General features: G+C 36.0%; 1 protein-coding gene across 3 annotated transcripts in view; it reads right to left on the reverse strand.

Annotated features, from left to right (window-relative positions):
- Window positions 1–1,313: 1,313 nt before the first annotated feature.
- The window catches only part of GABRA1 (gamma-aminobutyric acid type A receptor subunit alpha1), a 59,004-nt gene continuing 42,242 nt past the window's right edge, over window positions 1,314–18,075 (reverse strand). The window contains exons 8-10 of one of the 3 annotated variants that reach the window (XM_027606858.2): window positions 14,700–14,852; window positions 10,711–10,790; window positions 1,314–4,190 (exon numbers count right to left, since the gene is read on the reverse strand). In XM_027606858.2, the coding sequence (XP_027462659.1) occupies window positions 3,879–4,190; window positions 10,711–10,790; window positions 14,700–14,852 (545 nt within the window). In that variant the 3' untranslated portion in view covers window positions 1,314–3,878. Of the gene's footprint in view, window positions 4,191–10,710; window positions 10,914–14,699; window positions 14,853–18,075 lie in introns of all 3 variants that reach the window. The other 2 variants (XM_027606857.2, XM_027606859.2) reach the window with 2 other exon arrangements.

Here is an 18,075-nt window from a genome sequence, read left to right on the forward strand (position 1 = left end):
ACAAATGGTCCAGGACCACTTCAATTCTTCTTACAGTTCAAGTTTTAGCTTGGGCATGATTAGTTCCTACAGATACAACTATGTAACTTATGAAGAGTGCCAAGTTAGCCCTGCTATTTGTCTCTTAGCACCCTCTACTTTTCTCACAGTATTTATATTATCTTTGCTTGATTCTCTGTCTTCCTTTCCTAATTGCAATTTCCTTAAGGAAAAAAGCCATGAAATATTTATGTCTACACCCCTATCATGGAGCACAATACTTAATACAAGATAGAGACTCAGCAAATGTTAGCAGAATTTAGCATAATTAAATTAACATTTGGAGTTTGACTGAAATGTGACTATAATGTAATCAAATCAGATGTTTGTTCTTGTTGGTCACCAGAGTTGGAGAGATTTTAGAAAACTCCAACAGAAGGACTTAACAAACAGGTATAATGAAATTCACACAGATGGTCAGCAATTATGCCAGGTCCATTCTGATTTTGATTTCTTAGCTAATTATTATGGTGGGCCCTGACATGGATGTATTTTGATAGCCAAAATTACCATCGTTCATTACATTCATTTTTGTGAGAGCCAAGGAATCAGTGAATGTGGATTCAGCTAGTTTAGTGAGCAGTTTTATTTGGATTGAATAAGCAATTTGGTTGGAGGATTTTAAAATTATTAATTTTGCTAATTCATGAATCATTTTTTTGATAGATTATTTGTAGAGACAGAATTTATTTTGATTTTGCCTGGCCACCATCTAACACAGAAAGATTTTGCCTCACATAGTCTTGTCTGTGGAAACCCGGTACAGTTTTATCTCTGTCATTGAAATCATTTTTCTATTGTCTTTCAAGTGATTATAAGTATTTTGTACTTTAATCTGACTTTGTGGTCATAGAAACACTGAGGAAAAGAACAGTCCCAGGGGAGATTTTCAAATGACAATGCTCAGACTCCTCCCTCAAAACAATTAAACCAGAGTCTCTGTGCAGTAGTTCAGAAAACAGATTGGCTGTATTGACAATAGATACTCTACTATCATTTCAGCATTTTGATTCCGTTCTATTTATGTTTTATGAATTTTGAGTTGAAGTGCTACTGGTTGCACCAGAGATCGGGCATTTAATAATTCCTCTTTTCAAATGATTCATTTAAAAATCATAGTTTAGGGTCATATTATTGACACGTCTTCAAAACTCTTCTCTGTACCCTAGATTCTTGCTAGCACTTGGCACTTTAAGGTGCTCGCACGCGAAAATGTTTAAAACAGGTCAGTAGTAAGTCCTATGGATAATAGGAAAAGAGAGTCAAACATTCCATTTGGTTATTGAATAATATTAGCTTTATTATTATAATAGAATACAGTATGACATAAAATTAAGAACTTTTGCTAAACTGTGTAAAGCAATACATGCATCTACCATAAACAACCTCGATTCATGTTAGGTTTTATTGCCACTTCATTGCACTAAGGTGCAAAAAACATTCAGTGTCATCTTTTAAAAAATGTTCCTGGGGGTAAACAGGAACTGTCCTCTATAAGAGTGTATCTTTATTTTCAAGGAAGACTTAACTAGTATTACATGGTTTAGCAAAGCACTGTAGAAAAGCTACATAGAATAATTTGTCTTTGATAAATTGTGCAATCAATTTATACAATAGAATACTATTCACACATACTAACAAACTAAGAAATGATAGAAATGCAATCATTGCATAGCAGAAAGCAGACTAGTAAGAAATATTCACATCTAATGAGCAAAATACAGACCAAATGTTAGCCATGAGGAGTCTGGAAGATAAAATGCTCTTAATAAACACATTGGGTTAACGCCGAAAAATAACAGATATAAACAGCAACACGGAGATTAGAGCCATATTTCATTTTATTTTTTATACATGATATCTACACATGATACCAGAGGATGAAATGTCCTTGGTTCAGTCTTTATTGGCATAGCTCGTTGAATTTAGGCAGGACCAAATCAAACAATAAAGCACATTTAAAAAGAAAACCAGAGTTTGTTTAGGAAAACACAAACTGTGTTTTTTCCTACATCATTGGATAGCAGCTTTTTGAAAGAAACATTGCTCAAAACTTGGGTACGGATCCCAATGGACTTATTTGGCAATTATGCTGATAGGTCTATGTTGTAGTATTCTAAATGTGGTTAGACTATGACCTGTGGATTCTGGATGCTAAATTTAAACATCTCTGAAATTCTATCAGACAAAAGGAGACTTCAAAAATACCTTCTGCATAAATATTCATCTCTAAAACATCTGGGAAGTAATGAAACAGACCAGAATTTTTATAGGGAGTATTAATGGACCTCTTGTAGTTAAAGCCCTTACATAGTATACCTACAAATATATTGCTACAGTATAAATGAAATGTAATAATGTTACTCAATAAAAGCTATTTCCTGTACATTCTTTCATGTGTTTTTATATTTAATGCTACATATGGTATAACACTTATTGAGATAGTTGGTATCAGCAATTATAGCAATAATATACAGTTGATTTTCTAGCTCCAACTAATGATTTTCCATTTTCTTTGTATTTTACAAGAGCCTCAAATAGGGAAATCTGGCATGACTTGAGCAAAGAGCAAGTGATTTACTACTGTACACCGGACGATAGTTTGAAATTATAAGCTTTCTCTATATAAGCAGAATTTATACCCGTCTATTTTAAATTCCATCTGATTCCCACAGGCTGTTCTGTTTTTAATGCAGGCTCTAAGGTATTTCCATAGCACTTTACAACATTCTAACAGCTAAGAGCGGTGAGTCCTACACAATATTTTAAGAACACAACTTTAAAAAAGTAAAAAATGTACAATCTCATGCCGTATATTTACATACATAATTTCTATATTCTATATTTGCTTACTAGTCATAAATTTCAATCTAAAGCTTTTAATGTACTGTTATATAAAATAATACATTCAACAATTCTAGAGCTTGCAAAATATGTTTGCCCCTCTAAAAACATCTTTTCATAATGAGAATCAAGTGATTATTGGACCCATGTGCTATCTGGATATAGACAGGGTGGCAAAGGGAATATTTTTTGTTTTTTTTTTTTTTTAGTATTTAGTTTTTATTGAGTGTATGTCTCTGTTAAAATGATTCCTCATTGAATCTAGTGATAAAAGCTCAGATGATGGTGAAGTAACCTATTTAAAGCATTTCTCTCTTTTGGATTAAATGTGCTTAACGGTAAGGAACTGCACGTTTGCCTATGCAATTTCCATGAATTTTAAAATATCCTTTAACAACAGAATAATGCATTAGCCATTTTTAAACGGAGAAAAAATTGGGGATCTTTAGCTTTGGAAACAAAGCGTTAAAGCTATACATCAGTTTAAAAAACAAAACAAAATGTAAAGTACACTGCAGTCTGTGCAATAAAGACATAGATTTTTAAAATTTCTTTCAATAAACATTTATAATTTATTCCTTGAAACACCTCCACATAAAAATATTTTTGACATATACAGTATCTTTTTTTTAGAATATTTGGAAATATATATCTACAAATGACCTGGGAGTTATAGAGTTAAAAGTTTTATTTTCCTTCTACTTTTCTTCATAGCCTGGACCTACTCCCCCAACCTTTCCTCTCTTTCATTCTGTCTCCTTCTGTCGTGACTTTTCTCTCTTGCTTCCTCTCTCAGAATCCTGTCTCTCAGCTGTATGCTCTGCTTTGCTCTGGACTGCTGGACAGGGGTCTGTTGTTCTTGTATGAATTATGGAATAAGGAAACCTTCAAATTCTTTAAGACAGAGGCAATAAAGCAGGTAGAAATCACTGCGTTGAGAACAGAAAGCAATTCCCAGTGCGGAGGACTGAACAACAGAATGTGAATGAAAGGACCTATTGATGTGGGGTGGGGGCTTTTAGCTGAGGCTCTCTGTTTAAATATGTAGCCCAATAGACCAAGTTAAAGATTCCAAATAGCAGCGGGAAAGCTATTCTTGACAGTCGGTCAATTTTGCTGACACTGTTAAAGGTTTTCTTGGGTTCTGGTGGTTTTGTTTCCGGCTTGACTTCTTTTGGTTCTATGGTTGCACTTTTAGCAATCGTGGCTAAGCCGGGGTCACCCCTGGCCAAATTGGGGGTGTAGCTGGTTGCTGTTGGTGCATAAGTATTGTTTTTCTTAATGAGAGGATCCTTCACTTTCTTTGGCTATAGAAGGAAAGAGTAAAAGCATTTTGTTCAGTAAACTGTGGGAAGGAAGTTTATAAGTTGTTGAGCAAAGTGAACTTTACTTTGGAACCCAAACCTATGCTTTGTTTAAAACGTGAGAAATGTAATGTATGACTATATTATTGAGACAAAAGAAAAATGCAGACACAAATGCCCAGTTATAAAATTGACAAATTTGGGCATCTACTCTACAGCACAGTGTTTACAGCTAATAATACATATCCTAGACGTGAGTGTTGCCAAGACTAGGTCTTAAACATTCTCACCACAAAAAAAGAAATGGTAACTTTGTGACAGGATGCAGATGACAACTGATGCTATGGCAGTAATCGCTTCACAACATATAAATGTATCATATGAACCACACTGTATGCCTCAAACTTACACAATGTCATGTGTCACGTATCTCAATAAAGCTGGAAAAAAAATGCACAGTATTTTCCAGGCTTTCCAATCAGGAGGTGGAGTGATGTGATGCCAGTTTAGGAGCCTATCCTCAAGAAGCTTTATAGCCTCAGCCTTTACCCTCTAGAAACATATTACTGCCTCATGAAGAAGCCTGGACTAGAAAACTGGGTGACCAGAGATCATGTGCAGTAGAGAGGGCCCGCCAGTTATCAGGCCCCAGACGAATGAGAGGCCATCGTGGATTCTCTCCCCCCTGGTGGAGTCTTTCATGTACTGCAACCATGTTACTGAGCCCACGGTCTACTAACCTTAAGTACCACCAGGTTGTTCCCAGCCCCAAGTGCCTGGTGGTTACTTTAAGGCACTAAGTTTTGGAGTGGTTTGTTTTGCAGCAGTAAGATGCTGAGCCAATTATTATTTGCTCCTTCTCCCTATGTTGCAAGTGGGCAAATGATAAAGCAGAGTTATTCAGGGTATCCTGAAGTCAATTCTTATTCAGTGTCAGCTGCTTGTCCATGCTATCTGTGCAATGAGTCTCAACCCGCAGCATTTCTTGGGGTTTCTGTCATATAGAAATTTCTAAAAACTGAAGTGGATCATTGTTTACAGCTATGTGGTCTGATTCAGTTGCCACTAGCCACTTATGACTACTGAGTACTTGAAATGTGGCTAGTGTGTAAGTATAAAATATGTATAGGATTCTGAAGGTCTACTATAAAAAAAAGAAAAAAGAATGCAATATCTCTTTAATAGTGTTTTTTATTGTTTACACATTGTAAATATAATATTTTTGATATATTGGTTAAATCATATTATTAAGTCACTAATTCAACATCTGAAACTAACACCATACTGTATGTTAACTAACTAGAAATTAAATAAAAAGTCAAAAAAGAAAAAAAAATTAGTTTCACTGGTTTGTACTTTTTAAATAAGGCTATTAGAAAATTTTAAATTATATATATGGCTCACATTTGTGTCTCACGTATTTCTGCTGGACAGCATTAATGTAGAAGAGTAGTTCTCATTCTTTTGTGCTCATTAAATCACTAGTTAAAAAATTTTAAAGGGCAAATATCTTGGGCACAATCCATATTTTGAATCAAAATTCCTCAGGAGCAGAGTCTGGTTACTGATACTGCAAAAGGGTATGCAGAGAATACTGATGAGCAGCTAAACCTGACCAACCAGACTCAATGCTCTCTGAATAATTTGTATTTTTATTATTGAATCAGAATAAAATCTTACTACCAGAAGACCTGCTGCTTTTCATAAGGCACGCTAGTCAGGTATTTTAACAGGTTAATTTCTTTATCCAGCCCTGTAACCTATCTGCTACTTTTTCCTCCCCTCTCAGAATCCTTAAGAATTACATTAAGACAATGACAAAGAGCTCAGAATTTTTTCTTTCTAGTATTACATCATTAAAAATAAGGCCACTTACTCCAAGTGTACTCCTATTTTATAGTGAATACAGATTTGGTTAAGCTTTATGAAGAGTGACAGAAATTTCCATAATTATTTGTACAAAAATAAAACAAGTAACAGTGATTCTTTCAATGTCAAAATGACTACAGGTCAAAAATAGATATGGTTTAGTAAGTTATGCAGGGAAAGACTAACACCATATATATGATTTCACTTATATATGGAATCTAAAAAACAAAACAAATGAATAAACAAACACAAAGCAGAAACAGACCATAAATACAGAGAACAAATTGTTGGTTGCCAGAGCGGAGGACAAGGGGGTGGATGGGCAAAATGGGTAAAGGGCAGTGGGAAATACGGGCTTCTAGTTATGGAGTGAGTACATCATGGGAATAAAAGGCACAGCATCGGGAATATAGTCAATGGTATCATAACAGCATTGGATTGTGACCCTTGGTAGCTACATTTGTGGTGAGCATAGCATTAATGCATAGAGTTGTGGAATCACTAGGTTGTACATCTGAAACTAATGTAACATTTTGTATCATCTATACTAGAATAAAAAAGGAGATATGGTTGATTATTTCAACACCGTTAAATAGCCAGCCCAAATTTGTATTAGTTCATTTCTTAAAAAATAAGAGTTCTAACATTGCAGAATACATGAAAAAGCATGCATGTCCTTTAGATAAAATGTATATGTACTCGGGCGCCTGTTTGTTAAGAGTTCAGGAACTGCTGGGGCGCCTGGGTGACAGTCGTTAAGCGTCTGCCTTCGGCTCAGGTCATGATCCCAGGGTCCTGGGATCAAGCCCTGCATCGGGCTCCCTGCTCCGCGGGAAGCCTGCTTCTCCCTCTCCCTCTCCTGCTCCCCCTGCTTGTGTTCCCTCTCTCGCTGTGTCTCTCTCTATCAAATAAATAAAATCTTTAAAAAAAAAAAAAGTATATGTACTCTATTGTGGAAGAGAGGCAATGGGTTCCAATCTAATCAAAAGTTGTTGAGTGAAAGACACCCTGTTAGATAAACTGAAACGAGTAACCTGCAGCAGGAATAATTCTTGGAGAAGAGTTTATATTTTTGATAGATTTCATTTCTCCCAGTGCCAAATTATAATACTCCAGTACTAAGTTTCTCAAGTTAAGTGATTTTATTTGCAACATCATGTTGAATAAAATATTGAGACATATCTGGTTGGCTTATCAGGAAAGAATACTTAATAATCTTTTTTTTTTAATTTTCAAGAATGTTGAGCTCCCTACATTCTTTAAGAAATTGGTATTTCTTTTTTTATTAACATATAATGTATTATTTGTTCCAGGGGTACAGGTCTGTGATTCATCAGTCTTACTCAATTCATAGAGCTCACCATAGCACATACCCTCCCCAATGTCCATCACCCAGCCTCCCCATCCCTCCCACCCCCACCACTCCAGCAACCCTCGGTTTGTTTCCTGAGATTAAGAGTCTCTTATGGTTTGTCTCCCTCTCTGGTTTTGTCTTGTTTCATTTTTCCCTTCCCTTATGATCCTCTGTTCTGTTTCTCAAATTCCTCAAATCAGTAAGATCATATGATAGTTGTCTTTGTCTGATTGACTTATTTTGCTTAGTATAATACCTTCAAGTTCCATCCACATCATTGCAAATGGCAAGATTTTGTGTTTTTTGATGGGGCTGCATAATATTCCATTGTGTATATATATATATATATATATATATATGTGTGTGTGTGTGTGTGTGTGTGTGTGTGTATATATATATATATATATATATATATATATATATATATATATATATACCACATTTTCTTTATCCATTCATCTGTTGATAGACATCTAGGCTCTTTCCATAGTTGATTATTGTGGACTTTGCTGCTATAAACATTGGGGTGCACGTGCCCCTTCAGATCACTACATTTGTATCTTTGGGGTAAATACCCAGGAGTGCAATTGCTGGGTCATACAGCAGCTCTATTTTCAAATTTTTGAGGAACCTCCATACTGTTTTCCAGAGTGGCTGCACCAGCTTGCATTCCCACCAACAGTGTAGGAGGGTTCCCCTTTCTCCACATCCCCGCCAACATCTGTCGTTTCCTGACTTGTTAATTTTAGCCATTCTGACTGGTGTGAGGTGGTATCTCATTGAGGTTTTGATTTGTAAGAAACTGATATTTCTTTTAGCAATTTACCATATGAAAATGGATCTTAAGCAGGCTCCTGAATGCTCAGTTGATAATGCGATGACTTAGAGAACTTTTCTTTTTATTTTCAAGTTATACCATGTTAGAGATTGAAAATTTAATTCTCCTGAAAACACTCACCTGGTCATAGAAAATATATTTTATTAATTCTCTCTAAATGTCAAAATGAGACCTGGATTACACTGTGCTCACACTCCCTGTAAAAAGCCAATCAAACTGGCAAAGCCCTAGGGAAGATTTTTACAGAGGCATAGATAATTTACAGAAAATATTATCTTTCTCATTTGGATGATGGCTATAGATGAATTACTGATATATGTATATATTTATATAGATAAGATACGACTCTATATCTATATTTGTATACTGAATAACATGGACTGTAGATTGATAGAGATCAGAGTATTTCCAAATACAGGGTCAGACAGAGATAAATAACTGAACTTTGAGCTCAACCAATGCCTCAACACAAATTCTGTTTTCTGGACCAAGTTCAACTAACAAGTCATTAACAACTGATACTGATGAGACAGAATCAGAAAGACACTGGCCTCTTGCAACAAAGAGAGTATTCAGATAGAAAAGCAATTGTTCCCAATGTTGGCATATCACTTTTCAGTTGTATATCACCCACGTTTACAGATCATTAATTCTGAAGCCCTTTAGCAGACTATTTTAGTGATTCTAAGATACGAATTTAAAAATGTTCACATCTATGACTCTGGGTTATGTCTTATACTTGGTAGTGTCTTATGATTAACTATTCCCCATGTTTGGCTCTCTCTTCTTTGGGATGCTCTTCTGTTGTAGGACAAATGGAGACCATCAATGTCTAAAGTAAGTATCTGACAATCACTCTGTCCTCACTCTTTTACTCCTCCTTACTCCTCTCTCCAACCGGTAAATGCAATCCCTTTGTCTTGTCCCTTCTCTCTCCTGAACCTGAGCCAAGGTCCTTGGTTTGCAAATTCAGATTTTTTTTTTTTTATACTTGGCAAGCACGTTTCAAGGCAAGTGAATTTTGAGGGCCTGGTTAGGGTTCTGTTGGCTGCCATAGTGCATTCTATACAGACCTTCTTTTGCTTTCACTTGGGTAGGAGATCATTGGGGTGTTCAGCTGACTCATCTGTGCCTGAGGGGTAAATCTAAAAGAGCTTTTACTTGGCAAAATCTTTTCTTTCCTACTTATGCATATATTAATAGCTCATCTTATAATCAGTAACACTTTAAATTAGTTTATTTTTTTTTTAAAGATTTTTATTTATTTATTTTGACAGAAAGAGAGAGACACAGAGAGAGAAGAAACACAAGCAGGGGGAGTGGGAGAGGGAGAAGCAGACTTCCCGCGGAGCAGGGAGCCCGATGCGGGGCTCGATTCCAGGACCCCGAGACCATGACCTGAGCCAAAGGCAGACGCTTAACAACCGAGCCACCCAGGCGCCCCTTAAATTAGTCTAAATAAGGTAGATGTTTCCACCACAAAGCATTTTCCTTTCTAGTACATCCATGGAGCTATGAGGGAAACACCATTAAGTAAATTTCTTTACAATAGACTCTTTCATATTCTTGAGTATCCCGTGACTCTGTGATATAATATGCAGCATTATTCAAGTGTATTCAACCACAGAACTTTATTCTTAGAGACTATCTCATGATACTAGTACTCGGAGGAATAGACTTTTGGGAAAAAGCTGCTATAGAGTGATTCCTCCTAGATTATTTCTAGACACCCTACAATCTCTGTGTCTCTGACTTCGACTTCTTTCCACCATTCCAAGGCTCGCTTGCATTTTGACATATTTTTCCTTCAAGCCATACAAGTAGAAACATCCTCGCCTCATGTGCTTTAAAATATGCTCTAAAATAGGTTCTAATTTAGGAAAACGGTAATGAGCTTGACTTGATAATTTTCTACAATGAAGGATTTTTCTGTGATTTGTGTATGATCCTTAAAGCAAACCTAATTTGGAAAGGAAATATATTTCCTGTCCTTTACTTCACTGAAAATTGGAGATAATACATTTTGTAAACTAAATTCAGTCGAGGCATTAGAGTTAATGGTATTTATGACCAAAGTGATTAGGCTCAGAAAACAACCAAAAGACTGTGATTTTTAAGTCCAAATTATAAATGGCATAAATTTATTTGCTCCTAATGTCAAGTTGATTAAAACTGTTCTCAAATCAATAGAGACCACAGGAAAGCATATTTGAGTAGAAATGTTTACCTTTGTCCCTCCTTTATCTCCTTCACTCTACTTTGCACATCGGCTCACTTAAACAACCTCTCTCTTTAGCACTGCCAAAATTACCACAGCAGACAGTCACTTATGATACAAGAAACAGAGAATCCTCATTACTGTGTCTGCATTCTTCATCCATTCCCCAAAGTCCAAAAATGCCATCTCACAGGTTTAATAAGACATACCAGTGACAGATCATGGGGGATACTGAAGTACTTACCTTTTCTGGAACCACACTTTTGCCATCCCATGCATAACCTCTCTTGGTGAAATAATTGACCGTGGCAAACTCGATCAGAGCTGAGAACACAAAGGCGTAGCACACTGCAATGAACCAATCCATAGCAGTGGCGTAAGCCACCTTAGGAAGAGAATTTCTGGCACTGATGCTCAAAGTTGTCATAGTGAGCACAGTTGTTACTCCTGTAAAGGAAGAAATTAAGTGAATCTGTAGGTTCACACTACAAAATTTGATCACTGGAGGTCAGCCTACTAGGGCAAAGGGAAACCAGTAGGACCACAGATACATTGTGTTTTTTAGTTCATCCCGCTTTGGTTTGGGATGGATGAGTTTTAATTTAACCCCTATTGTAGTTGGCAGTTCACAGTGCGGCAGTATTGAGGGGGATCTCTTGGAGGGATAAACTGCTCTGCTATTGGGAAGCTGTTAATAACAGCATGAATTGCTTTAATTGGGTGCCTTGAACAAGGTGTCCTGGGCAGGAAAGGAAGTAATACTGTCTCACTGTCCCCAACTTTTTGAAACAGAAAGCAATGATCTTCGTTGTCTCTGATCCACAAGAAACTGCTGGATCCTCAGCCCTGTTTAATATTCTATCTGCATATCCTAAATGTATAAACCAAGAAGTCAACAGCTTCTTGTTAATCACTGATAGATAATTGAATTATTTTAGGATAATATTTTGTTACATTACTTTTAATTAATTAATTTATTTTAGGGTAATATTTTGTTACAAACTTATTTTAATTATTATTTTAGGGTAATATTAATTATTTATTTTAGGGTAATATTTTGTTACAAACTCTTCTACTTTTAAACTATCTTTCCCTCCTAATTCTGATACAGCTCCTTTTTTGAAGAAACTCCTGAAATGTGTTGCATGTCACTTGCTTGAGGGCACACGGCACAGAAGTGACAAAACAAACATTTGAGCACAAGCTTGCCTGATTTAGATGTCCACAATCTTTCCCTTTCTCTGTTAATGCTGCCTCATCTGCCCTTGGTTTGCACATCCATCCTTAGTGATTAAAGTTACCAATATTCAAAGCGGTTTTCAAGTCAGTTGTTTTTAGCTTATTTAGATAATTAGTATATGTAATGCAGTATGATCTAATATTATAAGATACATTTTAAGCCATTTGAAAGGGCATTAAAAAATTCACAGTAACCCAGCAGGCTGCACGGTATGGAAAAACTTCAAACCTTTTTCCGTGACTGGTCCCAGACTCACCACTTACTAGCTCAATGGCCGCATAGGCAAATTCACTTCTAGGGACCTCAGTCTCCATATCTGTAAAAGGGGTGATTTAGATTTCATTCTCTCAATTATATATCATTGCTGAAATTCTAAGAGAAATTTCTGCAGTAATTCACAAGATTATTTGAGGATTAAATGTAACAATATGTAAAACGTTTTAAAGATGATAAATTATTGCTGTGGAAGATATTGTCATCCGATGTGTTTAAAACTCATATCCATGATTACCCCTTTTGATTAACTTTTAGAGAATCAGCAGTATCACACAGCTGGTAGGTGGTTAATTTTTCATAGCTGCTTTAAAACATCCAATATTCCCTAGTTTTCCATGAATTTTAAGGTAGATGATCTTTGTAACTATGTTAGGAAGTGATAAGAGTAAGAAGAAACACAGAGACTTTTATTGAATCATATTTTTGATACACAGTCACAGATAAAAAAAGGGAATAGACTTACTTTAAACTTTGGAGATGTTACAGAAAGTTCTGGGGCATTATCTGTATTATGTAACCAACAAACGCTTTAAGAAATAGTGGCTGGTAAACAGCTCTTAAATTTACATATCAATATTAACTTGAGCAAAGAGCAAGGTAATTAAGTGTCGGTATTTGAGGAACAGAACAACCCAGTTTCAAGTCCCAGCTCTTTAATTGCTGAATGACCTTGGGAAAATTGTCTCACAATTCTGAACTTCTGTTGGTTTTCTTAAAAAAAAATATTTCTTTGCAAATTAATAAGTCTAACTCAGAGGGCTATTATGAGTATTAAATAAACTACTGTAATAAAGTGTTCAGCATTGAACAAAGTTAATGGCTATTATTACTGACAACTTCAGTCCTTGTTAATAAACCTCTGCTACAGTGAATTCCATTTTTTTCTCAAATTTTGGTTCATGTAGGCAACTGTCAGAAGTAATTTGGGAATGTGTGTTCTTAAACCAAATGCATCCATAAATTAAGAAGGGCATAAGGAGAGGTGTGTGTGTGTGTGTGTGTGTGTGTGTGTGTGTGTGTGTGGTCTTACAATTCCTGCTAGAGGGACAGGGAAAAGAACAAAAATGGATTGAGCATATATCGAGTTCCAAGAATTCAACCTGACAATTGACATATTTTTATTCTTCTCAATCTTTTAAACAGCACTATTTTACTTTAATTGCATTCTCATTTTATAGGCAACTAAATCTTAAAAAAAAATGAAGATTGAACCTAAAACTTTGATCTATCTGGCAACAAAATTACATGATCACATTGCCTCTAAATGACAGAGAACAGGCACCAGCAAGAAGATGACCTTTGACGACATAAAAGAGGCTTCAGCTATGTTGCATTCTTGATGCCTTATAATAAACTGTTACAAAGTACTTTTTTTTTTCTTTTTCCTTTGTGTATTTTTTCTTTAAATAGCTGTGACCCTCTCAGGCATCTCACCCAGCAGGGAGGAATGTTCGAGTTGAGACTAAAAACAATAGAAACATGTGTTCTAAATAAATGTTAAAAGGCTAAAGGTCTTGGGAAATTGTATTTGTGATTGTACTGAACTTAAAACATTGAAATATATAACTTGATACACGGAAATACTTGCCACAGTTGAGTTTACAGATATGTAGTTATGTTCACCAAAAGGGCATAAGTTGGCTGAGATATCAGATTGTTGAAAATGTTAAGACTAAGGTTTTTGACTTATAAAACATTCCAAAATGCTTTAGAGAATTTTCAAACGGGAAGGGTAGGATTTATTAGGGTAAGAAGGGGGAAGAGTGAGCATTTAAAAAAATCTTTTTCACCTAGTACTATTATTCATTCTACAAAAATAAACATAAAACATAAAATATGTTCTCTATTCTATTTTTCTGAAATTCCAGTGAATATACATCTATAAATAAGCATCTTGACAAGAGTTCAATCTTCAGTTCTAGTAAGTGGCTTCAACACTAGTTAATATTAACAAATGGTAATAAAAGAAGTTTGAAATGAACTACTCTTGTGCTCTGCGGCTGGAATCATTCTGGATCTTTTTTTTTTTTTAAAGATTTTATTTATTTATTCATGAGAGACGAGAGAGAGAGAGAGAGAGAGAGAGAGGCAGAGGGAGAAGCAGGCTCCCAAGGAGCAGGGAGCCCAATGCGGGACTTGATCCCAGGGTCCTGGGATCATGACCTGAGCTGAAGGCAGATGCTTAACCATTTGAGCCACCCAGGCACCCTCATTCTGGATCTTAATATACCTGTGTTTCTAGGCTACTGTCAGAGCAAAGATTTGGTGGTTTCCAACCTGGAAGCACTTTGCTAAGTTCAGAAGAAAAAACTCTTTTCTGGGCATTTGTAGCAAAGTCTTGCTTTTTTCCTGAGATAACTGATTTTCCATACCTTGCCTATTCTTGAAGAATGATACCATAGGGATCTCTGCACATGAATAATCTTTAGTTTAGATTATAAGCCTCTTAAGGCTTTTTATTCCATAGTAAAGAGTATTAAACATAGCATGTGCCTAGTTGATATTCACATGCATCTATTTACATACATTAAAACAGCTTGCAATTTAAAGAGTTTTTTAAAATCACACCATAATGAGAATGGTAATTCTTTGAACCTTTCTATTGTGCTAACTTCAGATTTTAATGTACAGTTATTTTTTCATTCCATTCGCAACATCATCAGGATGATATAACTTGCTCCCCAGACCCTTGCCTGCATGTCCTGATTGGCACTTACCAAAGACAGTCCTCGCTGGTACAGACTCTCTGTTGAGCCAGAACGAGACTTGGGAGAGAATGACTGTCATTATGCATGGCAGGTATGTTTGAATAACAAAATAGCCAATCTTTCTCTTCAGGTGGAAATGAGTGGTCATAACAACATATTCTCCTAGAGGGTGAAACAGACAGTAAGGTGAGCAATTTGACCTTGAAGAGAAGTTATCTCTGGATTTTTCCATCAGTAGCAAAAACCTAGACTTAAGACATATCCTGTCTCCATGTGACATCTGGTTCCTGAAGAGAAAATGTTTATCCAGGAAAGAAAAAAGACGTTGTAAAAACACCAGAATGGGTTTGAGTATGAAATTGAGGTGCCAGAGATCTCATGGATATTGCTACCTCCTTATCCTGGTATATCACACATTTAAGAGACATAGATGAGCAACTATTTACAGATTGGCTTTAATGACCCTGAAGGCAATGTGCGAGATCCTGACAACACATACCAATGGATTAGAACAGACCAAATCCCCAGTTTACCATTGCGGAGGACATTTAGGCTGTCTAATGAAGGAGCTTTGGTGTCCAAGTTAGGGGAATTCCAGCTCTAACACCAGCGCTTCCTTTCAGCAGCTCTGTGATCCTGGGTAAGTCATTTAGCTTAGCCTGATCTTTGGAATGAGGAGAGTGGGATGGAATCCAGGGATTTTCAAAATTTATTTTGAGGAATACCTTCACCAGAATCACCTGGGAAGGTTTTGAAACATTCAGTTCTTCAGGTCCCACCTAGATACACAAACTATTCTTTAAGGGAGGCCAAGGAAAATCCACTTCAATATAGATTTTTCCTAGCCTGGGCTAGGAAACAGTGGACTAGCTGGGCACACTTCATGGTCTTTGTATACATCAAAGTCTGATTTCATCTAGAGATCCAAAGTGATTGACATGCAACCCAAATTATAGGAGGTTTTTTTTTTAAATTGATGTTATATTTTCTCAATTATAAATCTTAAAATTTTAGCTTTATCCATTCTGAATATATACTGAGCTATCTGTGGGTGGGTAGGAGAGAAATAGGTGTGTTCTTACTAAGAAAACATCACTTTCTTTGGTATTCATGTTGCTCCAGCTTTGTCCTTCCCTTCAACTCCAAATTTTGCCCTATGCAATCTGTGGATTTATATCTCAGCCAATGGCCATCTTCCTTCAGCCCTATAATGTGGCTAAAACTGTTCATGATCTCTTAATATCCCAATCTTCATCTTTCTGCAAAGTAATCATAGAGGTTCCTGGTATAGTTCTGCTTTCAGCTTCCCCCCCTCCCTTTTTTTTTGTCTCTATCCAGGAATTGCCTTTCTCACCTCTGCCCCAGCATCATTTGTACCTAGAGGGCTGCCAAATCTACAGCTCTAAGGGATATATATTACTTTAAAATCAACCTGTATGCCCAAATACCTACTGGACATCTCAGAGATACTGATTTTTCATTGACATCATCAACTAAATGTGTTCAAAAACTGACATTAGTTAACCTTTCCCATAAAAAAATATAATGACCAATGTATAGTTGTGCTGCTTTTTCCCTTAGAGTCCATCTCTAAATTCATGGTACTCTCTCATCTGTCTGCTCACTCAGACTAAAATCCTAGAATCAAACCTTGGATGTTAAGTAGGGCTTCTGAGAGAGAGAGAAAGGAATCAGTTGATCACAATTTTAATTTCTCCTGTGCAGTATCTCTTAGTCTATCTCTTATCTCATGGTCACTGCTCTTAACTCTTTTGTAGATCTGTTAACTGCCTTGTTTATCTCCAGTCACTTCCTCACTCCAGTTTTCCCTAAATTTTGATGTCAGAGTAATCTTTTTAAAGTGTACATAAAATCTTAAGATACCTTAATGGATTCCCATTATCTACATTAAGGTTTCTCAACCTCAGCACTATTGACACTTCAGACCAGATAGTTGTTTGTTGTGGGGGCTGTCCTATATGTTTTTTGGATTTTTCACTTGACCTATACCCACTAGATGCCACTAGTAAACACTTCGCCCTCCCCCAGTGTGACAATCAACAATGTCTCCAGTATCATCTACTGACAAGCAAACTTCTCCATTACCTGGATTTAAGACTCTCCGTGTCACAGCTCTAATATGCTTTTCAGTATCGTGTCTCATGTCTTACCACACATTTTCACATCTCAGTATCTTGATACAAAATTCTCTACTTGACACCTATTATTGCTGAATATTTTGTTCATCTATAGGTTGGGCTCAGTCCATAGCAGAATAGGAAGAAATGCACTACAGAGGAAAGTTTATTAGGTTTGGATTTGGGTTCAAAACTTAGATATGCTATTTTCTTCCTGGATAGACTTGGGTAACTCGCTTACAGTCTCTGATTCTCAGTTTCCTGATCTATAAAAAAGTGAGAAGTATGTTGTGGGGAGAATAAAGAATAAGGGCTCTGATTAAGATCATGCTATGTAAGAGTTTTAAAATAAATTTTAGTTCCTTTCTCCACTTTCTCCTCTTCCCTCCAATCAGAATTCATAAAAATATTGGTAAAATAAATGCATTTACTCTTTATAGGAGAAAATCATACACACACACACAAGTATGCTTTCACTGCTAATTGTTAATAATGATAACAATTGCCATTGACTGATCACTAGGAAGTAACTTCAAATTTATTTATAGCTTCTGTTTACATTTATAATAAAATCTCATACTTTTTATTTTAGCTAACTTATATGCTTATATCCCTCTCATTAAACTGAAAGTTAATTGGAAAGAGGGACAGTTCTTTGAATATAGAAGGTTTTACATATTTTAAGTATTCAACATCCGTGTATGGTGAAAAGGAGGCACTAAGGTTTAAGGGCACTCACTCAAATTAACATCCATGAGACTCTTTCTTTGGGAGGGGAAATACAACGTTTACTAATTTCTTTTCAGTTTCTGTGATACTTTGGGTGATGACTCCAAGGTCATCTGAAAGAAAGGAGTGATTCAAACTTGAGAAAAAGGCAGAAAACCAATTTTCCCAGGACTCCTAAAATGTAGTCTTGTGTGGACATGGCCATGTTACATTTCACCCTCTCAGGAGTATGCTATTATGATTCCTAACCATTCATTCAACTGTGGTTTACAAAATGTCATCAGCTCAAAGAAAAAATTCCATCTTTCATATAATGTCAGAAAGATGAGTGTCTATACATATTCCATTATCATCTTTTGTTGTCCACAATGTGACATTTTAGGAAGATTCTGCAAAGAATACTAATTTGGAGGAGCTATTATTCCACATTATATTTGTTATATAAATCACTTCCTAACAAATTAGAGAAAGAATAGGAGGATTTCAAATCTATTGAAATCATTTTCTTAAATTAAAAA

Source organism: Zalophus californianus, chromosome 5 (genome assembly GCF_009762305.2).
Source record: "Zalophus californianus isolate mZalCal1 chromosome 5, mZalCal1.pri.v2, whole genome shotgun sequence".
Taxonomy (NCBI): domain Eukaryota; kingdom Metazoa; phylum Chordata; class Mammalia; order Carnivora; family Otariidae; genus Zalophus; species Zalophus californianus.